A 15,449-nucleotide genomic window follows, 5' to 3' on the forward strand; every position below is an offset into this window, starting at 1 on the left:
TGTTCATATGATTAGTGCTGCTGTGACCATTGCTGTTGTTGCTAATTGAATGACTATATGATTTTTTATGCTCATGTGTTATAGGTTTATCGGGAGTGTTGAAACAATTTGTGTTGCCAGTCGCTTTACCGTTTAATGTTGGCGTAGTTGTTGTTGTTGTTGATTTTGCAGTGCTGATGCCATTTATATGTTGGTGCGGCTGTGGTTGTTGCTGTTGTTGTTGTGCTTGATGGTAATGATTAACTTGCGCCTCTTTTAAATGAAGTGTTGGCTTTTCAGTACAGTTGTTACCTTCAAGTTGAAACTTTTTTACTAAAGCTTTAACTGATGTTGGTGACGTATCCGCCGTTGGCGCTTTTCGTATGACTTTAGGTGTTGTTGGTGCATCCGGGAATAAACATTGTGCTTGACCATTTTTATCGGTTTTGCTGCTTCCATTTGGCAGTGTAATTGTAGTGACTACAGTTGAGTTTGTTGTTGTTGGCAATGCTGGAGGTTTATCAGATGATTCAATAATTATTGTTGCTGTTGTAGTGGTTGTGGGTGATTTACTGCTACCATTTATGAGGTTCGCCGGTATTATTTTCTTTGTGGCCAGAAAAGTATTCTCTTTATTTGAGTCTGAAGAATGACGACGAGCGATATGTAACTGTTGTTGCTGATGTTGTGCTTGCTGCATGCTGCACAGTGGTATGGTTGTAGCACGTGTAGCTGGCACGGTTAGAATTGCAGTCGAAGTTTTCGTTGAACCATTTAAGTTCGTTTCACAATGCTTAACGTTAGTGCCATTTGCATGTATATAGCTAATGCCATTTGTATTGCTACCGTTACTATTTTTGTGCATTTTACTGTTGCTGATAACCTGCCGTTGGTCTACTAGTATTTCCGTATCGGACGACCCTAAATTGTTAATACCATTAATGCTAACATTGTTTTCCTCTGTCGATATATCATCCTCGTCATCAATGTTTTCAACATCATCTTCAACGTCTTCTTCATCTTCATCCTCCTCCTCCTCCTCTTCGTCTTCATCAACTTCTAAGTCAATATCGAGGTCGACGCTTGCATCTGTGGTAGATTTTTTCGATATATTGCTGAACAATTGTCTATCGATGGAGCATTCGTCCTTTAACCAAATGTGCTCGAGACATCCTGCAGCTGTCATGCGATCACTAAAAAAGAATATTAGGTGAGATTTTTGTATACGTATTTTTGTGATAAGCGGTTTAAGTGAAATCAAACGCAGACTCGCACTAAAAACCAAATTTATTCTATTACTTTATTTTCGTGATCTTTATAATTTCGTGTTCCGGGTACGGTAAACATGAATGAAAACATAAATGCAAAGCGGCTTGTCTTTGCTTTATACTTATGCTACTATACTATATTATATTATAGTACTCATTAATCGAGACCGTAAAAGATCAAAATAATAAAGTTATAGGTTAGGTTAGGTTCTAAAGACAAGTTTGCTACAGTTGGGATAAGTTACTGAGCTCACTCAAAATCGTGAATACTACTTATATTTTGTTGTTGCTTAAAACTTACTTTGGCTTGATTCGCAATGAACGACGTATGAAATCAATTGCTGCTCCGGACACGCCACCAAATAGTTTATCCGGAAATGTCAGCGAACATTGTGATATGTTTAGAAATGTTTCCTGTTTCGTTTCACCACCAAATGGAGAAAAGCCCGATAACAGTACATATGCTAACACGCCCACTGACCAAATGTCGGTCAGCAGTGAAAGTGGTTCATATTGTAAAACTTCTGGGGCGACATAATCTGGTGTGCCAACAATCTCACGTACATTTGTGCCTTCAGCAACAACACGTGAAATACCGAAATCGCATAACTTCAAACCATCTAAAAAAGAAATGTATGTTGTTTAATTTTTTGAAATAAATAATGTTACGGAAAACTCACCTTCGATGCGTTCGCCGGTGAGTAAAATATTTTGGGGCTTCAGGTCTAAGTGTGCAATTGAACGTTTGTGTAAAAACTGAAGCGCTTTAAGTACTTCGCGCATACAAATGCGTGCTTGAGCCTCACTGAGGCACTCCTCGTTGTCCAAAAAGGTTTGTAATTCACCACCAGTCGCTCTAAAAATGAAAAGGATGTCTTTTAGTTTTTTCATGAATATATCATAATATTGAAATTTGTTAAACTTTATATATTAGATTTTAGTATTATATATTTTAAGTATATATTCTAATATATATACACATATGTTACATAAATAGGCCTAATATATGTCGTTGCGGAGACTAGAGCTAAATTTATTAAGATGTTTTTCTATTCTAGTATTCAAAAGCTAACAATCATTACATCTTCTACATTTGATTTCTAATACTTAACAACAAAATTTTATTGATAATACAAATCTAAATTTCTTCTAGTCATCTATTTTACTTGAATTCTTTTTCATCTAAATAACTTATCATCTTTGATATGCTCATATCATCTATGATATGATAATAAAACAATCAAGAGCTTTTGGTTTCTATGCACATATGTATATTACAACGTTTAGGCAGGTTTTAGCTTCGACATGAACAAGAGAAAGTAAAAAATAATAATATATCAATAATAGAATAATGGTCAGTGAAGTATATCAGTGAAGTATAATTCTCCTGCCAATAGCGATATTAAAACTTCTTATCTATTAGGCAATCGAAGAAAAATAAGGTTCAAGTTCGCAGAGCTGCAAAGATGATTTGGTTTTTATAAGCTCGTGTATTACTTTATTAATATAATTCGTGCATAACTGCATATCTAATTAAAAAATTATTTTACTTTTTCAATATTCATATTATATATACATAGTAAACACTTGAAACTCTTCAAGAAGACCATATCTTAAACCCTAAAACTATCTGTATAAATACAGATGTAGGCGTTCCCAAAACTTTTTGAGAGGTTAAATCGATTTGAATGACAAAGTGGCAAATACTCAGTGTAAGCCTGATTTCGCTATCGAAGTCAGTAAATACTGCATCCATTTCATGAATGGTTTCAACAATTTAGATGACAAATGTATATATGCTCTTATTATTATTAAGGAAGAACAATAGTAGATCGTAAATTACAATCTTGTTCCAATGTCAAATTAACTTCACCAAAGGTAAAGATCAACTTTTTTACATAGGTATGATGGGAACCAAGTCAAATTGTTGACAATCATAGATATTAAGAGAATAATAAATAAAGGGTAGGGAAGTATTGATATTGATGAAGAGCTAGTTAAAAAACAAAAACAGTGGCTCTTCTGAAGATGTAGATTATAAATACAATATGTTGCTGTTATAAATATTTAATGGTAATTAAATTTCAAAAATTTTTACTTACAATTCCAATAATAGCGCTGTGTCTGAACGGGTCTCGTGTACAGCATTTAATTTGACAATGTTATCAGCGCCATCGCACAACATCAACACAGCGATTTCATGCTTGATTTCCTTGTCTGAGGATTGTGCGCGCCGGCGACGTTTCAGAAACTTTGCCGCAAAATGTACACCGGAATTTCTGTGTACCGCGCGACGCACTGCTGCAAATTTACCTCTGCAAGTGGAAAAAAAAGAAAAATTAAGAAAAAATTTTTAATAAATAAAATAACATAATTAAATCAATTTAAATAAAATACAGTTAAGCTGGAAATGCGTGGCCATAGTTCTTTATGCAGACTAGTTTATGACCAGGTTACACAAATAGCTTTGTTTGTTTATATATTTTTTTATTTGTATATATCAACTTGTATAACAAATCGTATTCATTCATAAATTTCTCACTTGAATATTTTTTTTGGAGAAAAAAATAATTAATTAAAATGTGTGGAAAATAGAAAACTGCAAACAACTCACGCACTCGCGAATCTGGTCGCTTTCGAACCAGTGCTGGACGCAATATGTTGACTTAGGATGAATAACACACGCACCGAGTGGAACCGGTGTCAAGTGACTCTTTTTGATTGTTTTTCATTTTATTTTACTCAAGTTGCAGCAACATCGGCAACACGCAATAGTAAAAATATTTTTGCATCGGATATGGCGGCTGCAGTTGGTGGACACTGAATATTGCAAGCAAACATACGGAGTTTGCATGGGCGTTAAGATGAAGCAATCAACAAGTTAGGTGAGTGCCAAGTATGTAAACAGTTTGGGACGATTGTTGGTTACAGTATTAAAGCAACATTAGAAATAAATTCGGAAACAACAATTAAAAGCTAAAAGCTAGGAGGATAAGATGGTTGAATGCGTGTTCTAGTAAATTTTCGACTGAAACAAACCAAACAGCTGTTTTAAATAGACTTCAAATTATTCTTGGATTATTTTTAAAAGACGGTTGAAAAAAATGATAGTAGTTGTAAATATTTGTTAAGGAGAAAAAATATTTACAAAATGATATAGAAAAAGCCTACGATATCAACAGATTGCAATTTTCACAGACCGTTGAGCTGCTATTCTTACTCTGTTTAACCATAGTATTAAAATATAACTGGCACCATTTAGTAGGTTCGCCAGCATATTAGGGCCAAATTAAGTATTTTCTTTAATCATAAATGCCCCCAACTTAGCAAGGTCTATTTCACTATAAAAGTTATTACTTTACTTTGACGGGATATTCTAAATATAGATCTCCGAAAAATAATCTCTATTAAGCACGCAAATCAGTTTTAACATTTAGAATACTATTTCAAAAAATGTGATAATAAAACAATACCAATGGTCTATTAGAACAGACAAAGAAGCTCTGCCAGAATAAATATAAAGACAATATTTTTGTTATTACTAGATTAATATTAACTTATTCTCTTCATTCACATATGGAGTTAGTACTCAATTTACTTCACAAATATTCAATAAAAAAATAAACAATAGCCAAATAACCGACAAACGACTAATAGCATGAAAATAAGGACGAAAAGAAGAATAGGCAAAGTGTCTGCTAACCCCACTTAAATCCGAAAAATAGTTTTATAAGGCAATTCTATAGAAAATCTTCATATAAACGTTTTTAAAATTAAAAAATTGATTAACTTCTTGTCGATGTATGTACGTATTTTAAACAATGAATTCAGAATTCTTTCTGCTAACTTCAGTTATTTCAAGGAAAATGCACCTTAGATTTTAATTCAACTCACACCTTGGCCAACATAACTGCATTAAATTCTAAAAAATCTGGAGAATGACAACTGTAACTGCAACAACAATGACTACAACAAAAACACCTAAAGTGACGCATCAAATCATTTAATGACGACGCCTTTGACAAAGTACGTGCCATAATAGTAAAGCGTATTGTGCTTCCGGCAAATAACAACAACATACCAACAGCTGCAGTTAAAGCATGTCGCCAAAGAAACACAGATACACACATACATAGCTGCAGATACCAGCTGTTGTTGGTGCAGTCATGCTAGACCTAGACCAAACTACTGACTTAAAGATCGCACGACCGCATGACCACAAGAATAAACTCAAGTGTTGAAAGCGACGACAATTGTAATGGCAATCAAGTCTAAACTTAGGACTTTGTACGACGCATGCATAGTTTGTCACCGAAGTGTACGTTCAGTGCTACAGGAAAATAGGAAAATAGAAAAATACCATCAAAAACAACACGAGCACGACACAATATAACAATCAAGCCAGTTGAGTGTAAAGTTTTGACCGAAACTAGACTGGATTGAATTGGTATTTCTAATTGTAAATTGTTATTGTAAATGTTGCGATCAGACATCGTCTATCAACTCATATGACTACCAAATAAGAGAACACTGAATGGACGTATACTTCGATATGAATTTTGTGAACAACGCGTCGCCGGTTGATTGGACATGTCTAATAGGCTACAGGCGCTATTATTCAAAGTGTAATGAGTGTGTGCACTCGTTCAGTGTTGCATACTGGTTACGTTGACAATGATGATGACGACGGCTGCGGCTGCGAAATTGATGTCTTCCGGCAACTAAACAGTAATAACAACTAAGAACACAAAAATAAATAAAAATATCCTAATTAAAGTACACGTACTTAAACTGTGTCTTGCTAAAAATACTTATAATGGCACATATAGGTTGACATAAAAATGGTTGCAAAATGTATGTAATCACAGTATAACAATAATAATAATAATAATATTAACAACAACAATAATCCTAATAATAATAAAAATAAGAAATTATTTTTCCAATTTGTTACTATAATATAACACATCAGTTTTCGTTTTGCTGCGTAAAGTCTTAATTTGAGTCCGAAATTATATATGGTAGTTTCTTATAATTGACGTAGTGAAGAGATTATTTAAGAGGAATTGTTTATAACCATAATATCATAAGGCTATCTCAAGGGCAAATAATCGCCAGGATTCGAATATGAAATAGGGAACTCTTGTAAAAGTAGATATTTACAATATAATACTATATCCTCGTATAGGTGGGTTCAGAGTGCGCCTCAAGCAAAGTGATTGCTATAAAAATCACCATTAATGAGAGATAGGTTAGACGAGAGAAGAATACAGATAGTGTCGACATTATAAATGTTAAAGGAATTAAGTTTTATGTTTATCACAATTAATTATGGGTGATAAGCATAAAATATATTGAGGTCAAAATGCTACAGAAAATAGATGATGACTCTAACATTTCGCAACTGGACTGAACTATCTAGATCTATATACATACAGGGATGAGATAATAGGCTTCTTTGGATAATAAGTATAGTTGCGGTGTTGAAGTTTTCAAAGAGAGTGTGCCTTAAAGCGGAAAGACACAATTAATGATAATAAATATGATTCGAAAATTATAATGTAACATCAAGAAGGCTTTGTTATCTATTTAAACACCACTTCGTACATAGTTTTTCTTCTTTTTTTCACGGTTTGGCAGCTCATTAAGTACCTTGACGTACCTGAACAAACTTTCTTCATTCAGCTTTATATATTTCTGTCATTCTTCAGTTGTGTACCTACAAAATTATCATCATCATGGGTGACTATACAACCCATGTAGGACTGAAGCCTGTTTAACAACAATCTTCCATTCTTCTCTGCTTTTTTTTCCAATTTCTTATGTTCCTTTCTTCTAAGTTCTACTGTACACCACTGTCTTTCCATCGTTTTCTTGGTCACCCTCTTCTTCTGCTGCTTCCTACTTCGTTCTAATTAATCTTAAGCGGTACTCTCATATCACACATTTTTATCACATCTTATCACTCATTTTTCTAGCTCGTGGTTGTGCCTTATGTGTTACATCCCCTTTTCTTTCATGGGGCCAAAATTTTTCTGGGTATTTCCCTTCCAAACACTGATATCTTGCTTGCTTCAGTTTCACTTAATCTCCATGTCTCTCAGCCATATGTTACTACTGGTCAAATCAATGTTTTATACATTTTTAGTTTTGTTTTCTGCGAAATATTATTATAGGTGATATTTCAAACTCATTATTGCAAGATTCAAGAGAATAGAGATTTTTCCTGGATACTGGTCACAGTTGTACATTACCGAGTGTGGATAATTGAATTAGGAAAGCAATTGTGTGTTTTACTGCAGAAATTATTATTAGCGATATCATTGTGTGATACGTGCAAGAACATTTCCGTGTCTAAGTCGTGTTATTGTGGTGTGGAAAGAATTTGTCTGATTGTTGGTAGTTTGCGTGTAAATAGCACAGAAGGCAGTTTGGTAATTTTTTTCTTTCAAAGTAATTTTACATACTGGAAGATGCACGTTTTAACTCATCATGCAAAATTGCGTTTGTCACTATAGTTGAGCGGTAAGTAACTATTGTTGAAATATGCAGATTAAAAATGAGAACAAAAACTATTGCAGTGCCTGCTAAGATCTTTTCGACTTGAAGTATAGAAGTTAATGCACTTCTGTTGCACAGACATCATGCGATAAAAGTAGAGTGCGTGTTAACGTTTATGCATTTCGCTAATTAACAGTGAAAAATCAAGTTACAACTTGGGAAAATAGGCAGTCGAGAGTTGGCGTTGTAAGGTCAAACATCTTCTGCATATAAATATGCTTCACTATAAATGTACCAACTGAAGTACATAAACAACGGTGACGTCTGACGTGGCAAGAGCAATTTCAGTTGCGCTTCATGCGACACAAAGTCTGAGACATAGTTGCAGTAATTATACTAAATAAGGACTTCACATATGCGACTAATTGGGCAAGTGCTGTTTTGATAAGGGCACGGTTCAGTTCAGTTCAGGTTCAGTTGTTGACAAGACTGATCTGCTGTGGTCTCACGACAACTTCGCAAAGCAAAAAAAGTGTCATGCGCCAGTATTTACTGCTTCGTGTTACGTAACTCAGTAGGTGTGTGATTCTAGCCATATATGATTGTCTGCTGTGTTGTTGTTGGCATCAAATTTTTGAAATGTTGTTGAACTTTTAAGGTTAAATTTAGTCAATTTAGTCAATTTTAACTTGTAAATAATTTTATATGAAACATTTTAAAAAAAATTTTAAGTCAATATTCGATAGTTCAGCGTTTTGATTTACAGAGTTCATGGCTACAATTTGTTAATATGCTTGGCTGTAATACGCGTTTAAAGTGGACCCCACACCCACCTACGATAAATAATTCGACTCATAGGGTCGTATGAGTAACTACAGTAGACAACGTCAGGTTCCGCTCGATTGGGCTAAGACTTTTAATGCGCATTTTCAACTTTAATGTACCAATTTAATTAAATTAATTAAGTTGCTGCTTATGTTGTTGATGATAATGATAATGAAGTATGAAAAGCCTTTGCTGCAGAGTGTGAATATCATTTTCAATTTTAAGACCATTTTTATTAAATGTAGCGTTAAATATAACAAATATCGAACTGATCAATCCTGCCTTAAATGGTCAGATTTATTGATGTGTATTTGATGTGAATTTTTAAGAAGTTGGATTAACTTCGATTTTTTTTGTCAATGAATATATTTTTTGCAAACATTTCCGTGGATGTGATTTTTAAAGTGGGCGGATCTAAAGTAGACTTTTATTAACATAAAAAATTACACGTTTTGTTAAGTAATTTTGGATAGATAGACAAATGTGGAACGCATTATTGTCGATTTAAATTATGTTTGAGTTGAATAGAATGGTTTTTATAGTGCAAAAAATTTTTGAATAATATTTTTGTTATAATTACATATTAAATAAAATATATTTTGATTAATAACCGACAAAGATAGACCGACAAGTGAATATTTGTAATTAAGACCACTCTTGTTATAAGAGTATGAAGACTGTATACAGTCTAATAGGCTTACGTGCCTCAAAAATGGGTATTATCAAGAATAAGCAATCATCAAACAACTCTTCACTTCCTGTCTAGCAAATAACAAGAAATTAATGACATTATATTATTGCCAACTGGGTGATATGTTATATTTTTTAGGGAGTCAATGACCACATTAAACTATATACATAGGCATTCTTTAATTCAACTTAAAGGTATGTTTAAACTAAAATTTACTTATCACAATGAAACCAAATATTATTTTTTTAAATATCTGTTCAAAAACTGGTCTTTACGATTTATTACAATAAATAAAACGTATAGTTTAGTTTACTTTTATTCCTATCAACATTTTATACATGAACTAATTAGATCTGATGAATTATTTCATCAAACACTTTTACTTCAAATACAACCAAGAGTTTTAATTATAATAACTTTGTGTTGTGATTCCACTGCATCATTATTTTTGAACTATCTTCATCACAAATTATTTAAAATTAACAATTTTTATTGCAACAAGTTCCATATTTTGAACATGACGTACTAAAAGTGCAAACAATTTAATAAATTAATTTACAATATTAAGAAAATGTAAAGTAAATGGTCACATGTCAGATACGTTACAGCATATATATCTTATTATCTTAAACATTGCTTCCATACTCCACACACCCTAATCACCTAATTTAGCTGATTACACCTCTTGAATTCTTACATAATAATTAAAATAATATTGTAACAATAGAAAAAATTTCCAGAGATGTTTTTAAGTATATCCATCAGCACCTGAGTTGTGTATCTAAAAGTTATACAATATATCAGATTGTTATTGTTGAGCTTGGGTGGTGTTTGGCAGAAGTGTGTAAGTACTAAATTACCACACATATTTGAAGTATTCAAAAGCAACTATAATCCAACAATAGCAACAGCAATATAAACAATATTCACAACAAAATGTTTTTACAGCAATTGCCAAAAGTATCTTTTTATCTTCTTTTGAAAAATTTTATCTACACTGTTTTTATTTTGCTTTTCAAGCCGCTAAGTTTAACCTGTTGCGCTCCATTGAGTTTTTTATTTGGTGGGAGCACATTTGACCAATATTATCTTGATCCAATATTATTGTTGCACACATTGTTAAAGCTACTTCTACTTTTATTTTATTATTTTATATTTATATTTATCTTGTTTATATTTAATTGTATCAAATAAAACAAAAAAAAGCTAAGCTTTGACTTTCCAGAATTGTTAAATTCCTTCACATAGTAAGCCATATAAAATTATTTATTTATTGTGACGGTCTACTACAATACTATGCATCTATATATACAGTACGTATACGTATGCGTAACAAAATAATGTTATATTCGCCAATTATTTAATATGAACACCGTATGATATAGTCAATCAATCAAATATATTTACGAAAAAGGTTCAGTTCCAATGATTTCAAAACTGTGAGATTAGTTTATGCACTAACAGATAGGTGAATACTCGGATATACCCAAAACAAATTCTCTATGTATAATTTAGATGGTTTCCAACGATTTCTTTGCTATGTTATAGATAGATGTGAGATGAGTATTTTCTTTTCAAAATTTATTTATATTAATGGTCTAGGTAAGTAATGAAGTATTATTATCTTGTTAAACAAACGTAGTATGGTGTTAAGTAATTGTAAATAAGAATTTTTTTAAATTGTCTTAGATTGAGTTTTCTTCTCTTACTATAAATAAACTTTTAGTTTACTTTTGAACAGAGTCAACAAATTGAAAGTTCTATCGAATACTATAATGTATTTAGCGATTTTTTGTGTGATAAAATGTCAGACCAAACAGTTTGTATTAAATTTTGTATTGAAGCAAAAGTGACATATAGAATATATTAGAAAAAAACAGGGTACCAGCTCCCAACAGAGCGGAGTCTTCCGAATGAAAGCCAGAATATTAACCGTTGGTATTCTGGCCTAATGTCTGGCCTAATGACCTAATGTCCAACTTTTTCTATAGATAATAATATAGAATAGTACGAGTTTCTGAATGATTTAAACATTTTTATTGAAGTCAAGATATTATTAATGATAATGTGACTATATAGAAACTACTTTTAGGATGGATGATAAAAAAATAAGAATATCAATGGGTCATGCAAACGACTTTTACAAATTTGTTCCATAAATTTGTTACCTGCTCATATAACAGTTCGTATTCTAATAGTGTAATGTTTTAATACCGTGACTATTCTATTATCCAGACGTGACATCCTACCCACTTTTGAATAGATATTTAACAAACAATAGATGATTTGAAGCAGCAACCAGCTGAACCTCGTTGGCATAAGCGCATAATACCAAAAGCAGCCCGTTAAAGGTAAAATAAATACTTTTTTTAAAATATTAAGAATTCCCGATACTTTTTGATCGCACCTTCCATCTTTTATTTTTTATTATTATTTATTTTATTTATTATTTTTATTTCTTTTTATCTACAATAATATCACTGATATCACTGAAATTGATATTACAAACGCAACTGAATTCTACGTAATAAATGTAACTTCCTCATCCGGTGTTCATAAACTATTTAAAGAAAAATTTTAAATTTTCTTATAGTATTTTCAAAAGTTTTCCTCCTATGCATTAAGAATCTTTTACCAAATTGTAGTTTAAGTAAAACAAAGCTTAAGCAGAGAGAGTTTCAATTTCGAACGAATTCAGGGTTCATGTTGTTGAAGCAACTGGGCAGGGCAGGCAGGGTTGGTAAATGTGAATGAAATGCTTTTAATGGGAATGAACTTCTCCGGGTTTTTGTTGATTAATTTGGTTTGATTTTTTTTACTTGCATTTCGACTCTACTTTTTTCTTATAAGAACTTTTCAACAAATGCATGTGAGTACACATAATACAACAATAATAAATATAATTTATTTTGCTGTAATTTTTAAAGTGACAAAGCCAACATTATTTACAATACATGCGATTACTCTGCGCACGTGCGTTAAATATTTAAGAAGTACTTAAGCACAATTCCATTGTGCCTGCGATTGCGGCTGAGAGTTTATTCCTACATGGAAATGCTTAAGTGGATTTGATTTCTTTTCATTTACCTTTCCTCTAATTACTTTTTCAAGTGGAGGTGGAATATGACAAAGCTTACCGACAATTTTGACATCGCGACGTGTCTTGCTCTACTTACGTATGTAGTCTGAGTCTGAGTCTATTGCCATTTTGGTATGCGTAGAATAAATTTAATGAATATACCTTGTTAAATTTTATTTTACCTGAAATTCAAAAAAAAAAAAGAATTTCAATTAGTATAAGAAGTAAATCATAGAAATATACTTGTAAAATTTATGTAAAATTATTACAGAAATGATCAGGTTTTATTGAAAAGTGACTTCAATCTAATAATCGTATCAAATTCCAAAGGCAATAGAAAAAAATATGTGCACGTGCAACTCTTATGGAGCGTGCTTAAGGAACGCCTACGTTTTTTGGGTTAATATTTTACCTAACGTGTTGTTAAGAGATTATTTATATATATTCAAATAATACAATATAGTACAAAACACTATGGAAAATAACTATGCGTGTAAAAAGAATTTATGTTTTTTATATACGCGTATACTCTGATATAAGATATCAGATATAAGATATATTATTTATTAATAATAATCAAAATAGAACCAGTGGTAATAGCAACTTGTAACTATCATAAATCAAACTATTTATAGTATTATTCTGCTTGAGAAAAATAATATCCCCAGTGTTTGAATTGGGTTCAGACTTCAGTTATATTTTTTGTGACCATTCTGTCTTAATCTGCGACATAGAGAGAATACTAATTTTGGCACTTTAACAAAAAACATTATCTACATTTAAAAGGTTGTGTGGCTCTTATTTGGTTAGGAACTGGAAAGTTAAAGTTATTGATTACTTTCAGATATTCAAACTTTAATTTGATTTGAACTGAGGTAAATGAGACTCTAGAATTCTGTTACTTATAGTTAACGTAATTTAAATCGTTCTACATTTCAATAAATTTGCAGATATTAATATCCTCTATATAAGGATTTTAAGAAATCCGATGCATTCTCTACTTCTCACACATAAGGCAGTATGCCTTAATGAAACACATACCTTAAAATGATTTGACAACATATCAAAAAGTAGAGTTTGAGTAGAATCACCACAGTTTTAAAATTAATAGAATCGATTCACGTAAATATTCAGTTTCATATTGTATCCTTTTGAAGGTGTATTAATGCACAGGAACAAAACCTGTCTGGAGACTCGTCACTAGTCTATATATTAAATAATATATATTTTTACATAATATAGTTATATAAATAATAATAGTATATGAAGTAGGCTAAAATTAAAAAATATTATTAAACTAATAGTAATGGATTTAACCAAAAATGTGCAGTTCTTACTGGTTATTGGTGTGTAGGAACCCAAGCAGAGAAACTGCGTATTCTCCATAACCCTCACTGTAGAAGTTGTGGAAACCCGCAGGAGAAAGAAACAATAATACATTTTCTCTGTGAATGCCCGGCTTTAGCGTCCAGAAGTTATAGGTTCTTAGGAAAATACTTCTGTGATAGTTTATCAGACTACTCAACGATGAAGATGAAAGACCTATTAAATTACCTAAATTCGGAGGGATGGATTTAGTCTCTACTCTTTTATACTAGGGTTCTTGCGAGGAATGTGGTATTAATACGGCGAAAAGTCGCTAATTGAGGTACATTTGAAGTTATCTAATGGCCTGCCACTGCAATCAACCAACCTAACCAAAAATGTTAATGGAATACTTTTAATTAACACACTAATAACATTTTTATTTTAATAACATTTAATTAGCATTTCTATAGAGCATATTTTATTTTAAAAATATTTAATTTTAACTAATTTGATATTTTAATTTTATTATTTTAATATTTCAATTCAATTAATTTAAAAAAATATTTGAATTAATTATTAACACTTTTAATGAAAATAATCGACCTTTAAATATTTTTCATGAGAATCAGCACTACACCCTCATTTTTGCCTTAAATGCATTATTACATAAATATATGAGTAATTAAAATATTTATTTTTATTTTTCCAATATACGAGAAAAAATCGAAGTCAAATCAGTCAGAACATTATGATTATATATTTAAATATTGACTTGTTTGCCAAAAACGGTTAAATACGTCAACGCCCATTCTACAAAAATAACAATAACAATAACAATAATAATAATAATAATAACAATGCTACAAACAGCAGCACTTACAATAATTTTATGTTGACTTTTTGTTTCAACAAATTAATTAAAAAACTATTAAAATAGTAATTAACAAATTATCGTACCGCACAGATATCGATCGGCTCACATCAGTTCTAATGCCTATCACATGAGCTCTCGCTCGAATTCGCAGTGCATTGACATTCAAACATGAAAAAAATTTTGTAATTTGATGTAATCATAATTAGTTGATCACCCACAAATTACAACAAAAATCAACTAATAAGCAGCGAATTTGGCATAAACAATGTCAAAAACATTTCCTTAATGTTTATTCTCTTATTGATAATTGTAATTATAATTACAATAATAATTACAACTTTTCAACAAGGTGCGAAGCAATTTAAGCGGGTGTGATAAGGTCGTCCGTTCGATCTCTAGAAAACGAAATGAGATACGACTTCGATTCCGGTTGTCGATGCGGGCTGCGCGTTGCTTGCTGCTCTTGATGATTTAAAGATTGCCTCGTAAATTGTAATTGCGAAATTCTATATGGGCTTCATGTCGACGCGCAAAAATTAATTTAAAAATATATTATTAAGAAAAAATTGTAACAGAGATACAATTTATAGCACGAATCTTTTATCAGTCAAAATAATATATATTACAAAAAAAAAAAAAAAAACAAAAAATGCATACCAAGCAAGGTTATTTAAAATAAATAAAAACTGCACGATTTTCAATTAATTAAAAGTATTTTTCAAAATTATGATTTACTGGACAATGACTTTGTAGATTTCAATGAAGTAGTGTGGCAATTTAATAAAACTGTGTATTTTTCACACAACAAATCTAACTTTAAAATGCAATGGCACATAATCTCCGAAATCAAAAACTAATGACAACATAGCAATTTATGTGAATTCATATCGAATTATCTTTATGACCTCTTCGTTATGTATAACC

General features: G+C 31.4%; 1 protein-coding gene across 1 annotated transcript in view; it reads right to left on the minus strand.

The window, feature by feature from the left end:
* Window positions 1-4: 4 nt before the first annotated feature.
* LOC119667212 (death-associated protein kinase related-like) overlaps window positions 5-15,449 on the minus strand; it is a gene marked incomplete at its 3' end in the record, with an annotated part of 126,025 nt that continues 110,580 nt past the window's right edge. The window contains exons 3-6 of the mRNA XM_038076502.1: window positions 3,350-3,562; window positions 1,928-2,103; window positions 1,549-1,867; window positions 5-1,172 (exon numbers count right to left, since the gene is read on the minus strand). Coding sequence (XP_037932430.1) covers window positions 5-1,172; window positions 1,549-1,867; window positions 1,928-2,103; window positions 3,350-3,562 — 1,876 coding nt within the window. The remainder of the gene's footprint in view (window positions 1,173-1,548; window positions 1,868-1,927; window positions 2,104-3,349; window positions 3,563-15,449) is intronic.

Source organism: Teleopsis dalmanni, chromosome 1 (assembly GCF_002237135.1).
Source record: "Teleopsis dalmanni isolate 2A chromosome 1, ASM223713v2, whole genome shotgun sequence".
Taxonomy (NCBI): domain Eukaryota; kingdom Metazoa; phylum Arthropoda; class Insecta; order Diptera; family Diopsidae; genus Teleopsis; species Teleopsis dalmanni.